The 7,500-nt window shown below is 19.8% G+C and overlaps 1 protein-coding gene across 1 annotated transcript in view; it reads left to right on the top strand.

The window, feature by feature from the left end:
• PRSY57_0902400 (conserved protein, unknown function) overlaps positions 1-7,299 on the top strand; it is a gene marked incomplete at both ends in the record, with an annotated part of 8,520 nt that extends 1,221 nt beyond the window's left edge. Inside the window, 4 exons of the mRNA XM_012907263.2 lie at positions 1-151; positions 265-361; positions 468-579; positions 815-7,299. The exon at positions 1-151 is cut by the window's left edge and continues 55 nt beyond it. Of these exons, the coding sequence (XP_012762717.2) occupies positions 1-151; positions 265-361; positions 468-579; positions 815-7,299 (6,845 nt within the window). The remainder of the gene's footprint in view (positions 152-264; positions 362-467; positions 580-814) is intronic.
• Positions 7,300-7,500: the final 201 nt, after the last annotated feature.

The following is a 7,500-nucleotide window of genomic DNA, read 5'->3' as shown; positions in this document are numbered from 1 at the left end:
TTTGTAACATGAGTACATATTTTATAATATTCTTTTTGGTTATATTTATATTTGTCATTAGTATATTTATAGGTATGTGTATAAATAATGAGAAAGAAAAAAGTATAATACAATTATTTTTTACCTATATCCAATTTGTATCACTACTGAGGTATTAAATTATAATATTAAAAAAATAAATTCTATTTTATTATTTTATGATGTATATATATATATATATATATATATATATATATATATATGTGTGATTATTTTCGTTTAAAGGTATGTTAATTCAAATTATGATCACTATCTTGTAAAATTTTTGTATTTTTTTACATTCGGCATACCAATTAATGAATTTCTTGACTGTGTCTTTAAAGTAATGAAATAATATTATTTTTCATTTGTGAAAAATTAAAATATTTTTTATTCTTCCCAGGATGTTATAAAATGTATGTTTATATATATGTATTATTTCATTTTAGAGAGGAAGTAATTTAGAACGGATTCAAAAAAAAATCACCTTTCTATTATACTTTCCTTTGTTAATATTAATTTTTTCACTTTTGTGTACCTTTATCATTACCTTATTTTATAGTAATTTATACGAAAATGAAAATTATAATATGGAACATAAATAATATATATATTCATGAAATAATATAAATTACTATGCATCTATATATAATTATCATGTTTCCTTTGAGTGCATATCATACATAGATACAAACATACATACATAGATACATACATACATACATAGATACATACATACATACATACATACATACATACATACATACATACATATATTTAATATATTTTATTACAGAGAATGTAAAAAGACATGAAGATGTTACTATATGCCCTTTTGATAAAAATTATAAACACAGAAGCAAAAAAAAGCATATCAATAAAGTTGATAATTCAAATGTGAATAACAATAATATAAGTGAATATAAAAAGAAAAAAGATTGTAGTAAGAGAAATGAAATAAATATAATAGATATGAATGATCATAAGGAAATGAACTTTTGTGATTCTAATAATTTATTTATAAATGAAATATATGAACCTAAAAATTTTCATCATAATATATATTCTGATGATAATATAAAGAGGTGTAACTTGTTCAGTGCGGAAAACAATGTGAGGTCCTTTTTGTTTTTTTTTATATTTTATCACGATTTGATATATATAGAAATAATTAAATTGTGTGTATTATTTTGTTTATGCAATTATGATGAACATAGAGAAGAAAGTTTTATTATAATTGACGATTCAATAAATTGTGAAGATATGAAAAGTGCTTATTACAAAATAATGATAATTATTATATATAATACATTTATGAAATTTTTTTACTTGTTTTTTTTTGAATTACTTAGAAAATATGTGAAAAGATATCAAGAAGTTATAGATGAATATATTATTTTGCAACAAAAAGCAAAAATTATAAATAAAAAGGATACTCTTTTTTTAATTATATTTATAATACTTTTTCATAAGAAATTTTGGATTACTATTAATCCATCTTTATATTATAATTATAAAAATGGTTTATATAATAATAATATACATATATTTCAGTTTATGATAATAATTATTTCTTTTTCTATTTATGTATTAATCATCCATATATGTGTTTATGAAAGGAAAGATCCTCATCGTTTTTTTTTTGATATACATACAATAGAACAAGAAAAAAAAAAAAAAAAAAATGTGTCTAATACGAGAGATTGTTTTGATAATGATGAAGGAAATAAAATGTGTCATATGAAGATATATAGTTCTTGCTGTATAAGAAATAATAAATCTAATATTTTCCATAGTGTGAAAAAAAACAATATAAAGGAATATGATAAAAAGGAAAAAGAAATGACAAATAAAAGAAATAACATGTGGTATCATTTTTTCATAATTCTATTTCAAAATGTAGAAAAAAAAGATACATTTTTATATTCTTTTTCATGTTTAATATATACTACGATTTTATTATTTTATTATACCTTTTTATGTTATGTTCATATAAAAAAGTTTATAAAAATCATTACAATTATATCTATATTGTGTAACATAACAATATATGTTGTTTTTATTTTATTCTTTTTGATTAATCATACTATAAAGAAGTATAATTTTTCAAAAAAAATTATATATATTATAAGTTTCGTAAAAAAAAGGAAAAGAAAATGGCTAGGTATATACAGAAAATTTAAAACACTTATATGGGGAAATCGTAAAAACATGGAAGATACATATTCAAGAGTTAAGAAGAAAAAACTAATAGAAGATGAACAAAAAAAAGAACAGAAATTAAAAAGCCTATTATTAATGAGTAATGTCTTAAATTATTATACAGATGATGAGGAATCTATTTTAAATACAAAAAATAAGGTAAAAAAAAAGAATAACAATATCTTTGTGATGAAAAAATTGAATCTAAATAATATAAAAAGACATCAATTATTAAACATTTCGGAAATATGGATTCATTATTTATATAATATTATTAGTCTATCTAATGAACCACAAAAATGTTTATCCATTCTTATAAAATTAACATTAGAAAAAAAATACCCCGTTATTTCATTAAAAACATGTATACATGTATTAAGAAGAAATCATTTTTCTGAAACAGATAATTTTTTAATAATTCTAAAAAATTTCTTAAAATTTACAAAAAAGTTTGTAAAGGTATTAAGAAGGAAAAAATATGAACAATCATATGAATATCTAATCATATATGCATGGGGAATGAGTATATTAAATTATGGGAATTTACAAGATATAAATTACAATATCTCACATATATTATTTCATGTTTATAGTGTATTAAATAAATGTCGTTTTTATAAAAATATAGTAGAGCATTTTTTTAATATTTATCCATATGTAAATAATAATGCTATGAAAGGAAATATATCACTCATAAATATGTATAATAATATGTGTAATTTTTCTTTTCATAAGAATAATTTATATGAGGAAGAGAAGAAAAGTCAAAAAATAAAAAATAATATATTAATTGAACAAAATTTTTTAGACAATAATGTTAGTATGAATATAAAGGATGATCCATGTGATGAAATAGAAGACATGAATATGTTACAAATGTATGTAAACTCATTTTGTCATTCTTTTATGCCGTTATATAACCACAATTTTAATAGGAAGAATGGTCAGAGTATACATATTGAAGAGGCATATATGTGTGATAGAGAAAGTTTCAATTGTTTAGATAAAAATATCTGCTCAAATACATGTATTAATAAAAGAAATAACGAAACTTTTGCAAATGCTCATAAAGGGGAATATAAAAATGATATTTCATCAGATATGAATTTAATAGATGTTAAAAAACAGAGTACAAGAACTAAAAATTTTGAACGACAAAGAATATTTTATCATATACATTCTTTGTATATTATAGAATTGACAAGAATATTTATTCATTGTTTACTATTAGATGTGAGTGAATTTTTTTTTAAAATTTATCATACACATATATGTGAGAAATATATTTGTAATAATTTAATCAACTTATGGGGATGTTATAGAAATCAAAATATATACATGAAGAGATTCTTTGAATATATTAAAAAAGGAGAATATAAAAATGAACAAAATATTCTTAGGTATAATATATGTTCAATTATAAATGAAAAAAGGGATGATAATAATAATGATAATAATAATGATAATAATAATAATAATAATAATAATAATAATAATAATAATAACAATATAGATAATATTTTAAGTATAACCGATTTCATAAATAAAAAGGTACTAGATATCGATTTTTATAAGGAATATGAAAAATTAAGTAAAAACTCCAAACATTACTTTATAAATATTTTAGAAGAAAAAGATTATTTAAATATTAACGAATTAATTAATTTTTCGAAAGCCAGTGATAATATAGAAGAGTTGAAGAGATTACAAAATAACTTAATAGAAAAAAGAAATAAGAAGAAATTAAAAATTTTTTCTCTCATTTTTTGTAGTGCTATGCCTGTTCATATTATAGATGATTATGAAATGTATTTAGATGAGGATGATATAAAATTAATAAAAGAAAAAAAAAGAAATTTTAACATTTTATTAGAAAATATGAGTGAAGAAATTATGGATCAATATGTAAAGGAAAATTATAACGATAAAAAATATTATTTTGAAATGTGTAATTATGGTTCTTCATTAAATGTAAGAGGTGAATTCCTAGAGGTGTATTCAAAAAAGATCGTTTCAGAAAAAAATAAAAATAATATTAAAGAGTTAAAAACAAATATAATAGATATAAAACATATTTATAATAAAGGAGATGATGAAGATACGGATAATTTATTAAATATAAAATATATAGATATATTAAATAAAAATAAAAATGATTATATGAATTATCAATATATAAAAGAATATAATAGTTTATTATTAATTCATAATAATTATAAGGGTTGTGTAGGAATTACGGGAGATTTAAAAGGAATGAATTTTTATCATAGCAATGCTTCAATTATTATAAATCCTTGTATACCTTTACCAACAGAATGTACTATAGAATTGTGGTTATCTTGTAACCCTAAAAAGAAATATAGAAATATATCCGAAAAAAAGTTTGCTTTTTGTGACAAAAAAGGAAACTCATTATTTGTTTTAAGTCTAAATGAGGATGGATTAGAAGATATAGAGATATATATAACAAATGTAGAATTGTTAAGTGATTATTATAAGAAAATGAATTATATACAAGATATTAAGACAGCTACACATGATCATAGGTTGAAGGACATTTCTAAAGTTTTGAATTATAATAATGGTATATATATAAAAAGCAATATGGGAACAAAAAAATGTAAAAAATATAAAATATATAAAATATATAAAATATATAATATAGGTAAAAATTATAATATGAGAAATAATATAATAAAAAAAAAAAAGTGGAATTTAATTAATATTACCAAATCTTCTCAGGGGTTCGTTTATTATATCAATGGAAAATATATAAGTTTTATTTCACATGAAATATTAAATATGCAAAAAACATTTGAAATTTGTCTTTTTGGTAACTCTTGTTTTGGTAATAATAATATAGGTATCTGTTCTTCTTTTAAAATTTTTAATTTTTTAAATAAAGAAGAAATAAAATGTAGATATAAAATTATAAAAAATATAAAATGTAAAGAAATGTTAGGTGATAACATAAAGATACAAAATAATAATAATAATAATAATAATAAAAATAATTATAATTATAATAATTTTGTAATTGAAGGAATAGACATTCGGGAAACCAAACCTGCAGAAATAATATTTTTAATAAATTTCATTCAGTCATCAAAATATACAAATAGAGTTATACCATTTATAAATGATTCAAATTATATGTTAAAAATATATCAATTAAAGTTTTTTGACATATATAAAAATGATATTAATTTATCTAATATGAATTATTATGAAGATATTTGTGATAAATATAATGACTTTTCTGAAGGTACAAAGAAACATATTATACTTCATAATAGTAATCAAAATATTTCATGTTGGCAAGAGGAAAAAAATAAAAATGTTGACATGGTTAAAAAAAAAAATATATATATAAATCATAATAAGGATGATAATATAATAAATAACTATTCTTCTATTGATTGCAAAATAATTCATATAAAAAATAAAGATCATTATGGCTACAATGTATATTTTAAAAAAATTATAGGAAGGCAAGATGTACCAAAAATTTATGGGATAAATATATTCTCTCATAATTTTGGTCTTGCTTGTGATTTATCAAAATTTTATAATTTAATTATTTGCCCATCTTTATCTATATATAATGAATTACAAAATCCATTAGGATATTGTATTTGTGCTTGGATATTTTTACCAATAGAAAAAAGTATTTCTTATTCTTCATTAATAGCTGGAAAAAAAGATATTCATGTTTGTATTTTTAGTGATGATATGCTTTTAGGTAGTATTCAAAACTATACTTCTAAAGGAAATTTATTATTTTATCATACTTCTGGATATAGCATAAAAAATATAAAAAGAGGATGGTATTATCTTAATGTTATTGGAACTTTACAAGGTCAATATTATTTTTTAAATGGGAAATTTAAAGGTTATCATACATTCTGTTCTTTTGATAATATTAAATATATATGTAATAGTAGTTTATTTATAAATCCATTTCCTTATATATGTTTTTTAAAAATTTTAAATAAACCTTTGTCAATGAATGAAGTATTATATGAATTTTATACTTTTTCTAAATTATTTAATGAAACATCTTACGAATCTTATAATTTTCATTATATAATTCATTCTTTATTCCCATATTTTGAATCCCAAAATAAAAATAATATTTCATATTCATCAAATGATACTTCTTTGTGTAATTCTTACGATCATAATTGTTCTAAAGGAAAATATCTTCATTTTTATATTACAGAAAATTATGATGTACATATATATCCAATTGAACAGGTGAAAAATTATTATTATTCCGTATCTCTAATATCTATAAAAAATAGGAAATTATATTATTTTAATAGTATAAATGAACAAATCAACAATTTAAATATACATTTGAAGAATTATATAATCTTGCCTGAACAACATTGGACCATTTTAGCTGTAATTAACTTAACTCACATTAACAAGTTAGGTTATCATTGTTTAGTAGGAGGGACAAATGGAAATTCTCACATATGTATAAATGGTTTTGATTTATCGATAGGTGTTTTAATAAATCTCCAGAATGAATTTATATATGAAGAACAATTAAGTTTGGAGGATAGTTTTACAAGTATTTCTGACACTTTAAATGGATTCAGTTTATTGAATGAATATATGAAGGTAGATAGTATTACAAAAGAAAAGAATAATAATAATGATAATAATAATAATAATAATAATAATAATGATGGTGATGTATTAGGTAATAGATATGATAAAAAAATTATTAAGTACAACAATAATGATTCTGATTTTCGTGATGTTCATATAAGAAATGCAAACAAATCATATTCAACATTTTGTGGTTGCGGATATAATTTACAAAATGAATTAAATAAAAATATATTAATAACAACAACGTGTCGAAATTATGAACAAACATTTTTTATTAACTCTACAAAAGTAGGTATAACCCAAGCATGCTTAGACCCTATAACATGTATAGGTAATTGTGCTTCTATAAATAATGAATTTCTTTCTCCTTTTGGTTCTTATACATTTTTAAGAATCATTTTTGACTACGTTAGTGATGAGCAAATAAGACAATTTTATTATTCCCTTAAATTATAGGAAATGTTCTAATATATACATATTATATGTATATGTGTATTTAAACATTTTATGGGGACCATTCAAAAAAAAAAAAAAAAAAAAAAAAAAAAAAATTACAAAATAAAGAAATAAAAAACAAAGAAATAAAAAACAAAGAAATAAAAAATAATAAACAAATCACATATACATATAATTTAACACAAACATACTACATATATA

Source organism: Plasmodium reichenowi, chromosome 9 (assembly GCF_001601855.1).
Source record: "Plasmodium reichenowi strain SY57 chromosome 9, whole genome shotgun sequence".
In the NCBI taxonomy this organism is placed as follows: Eukaryota; Apicomplexa; class Aconoidasida; order Haemosporida; family Plasmodiidae; genus Plasmodium; species Plasmodium reichenowi.
Note: the sequence above shows the minus strand (reverse complement) of the source record. Positions and strands in the feature narration are given on the sequence as shown.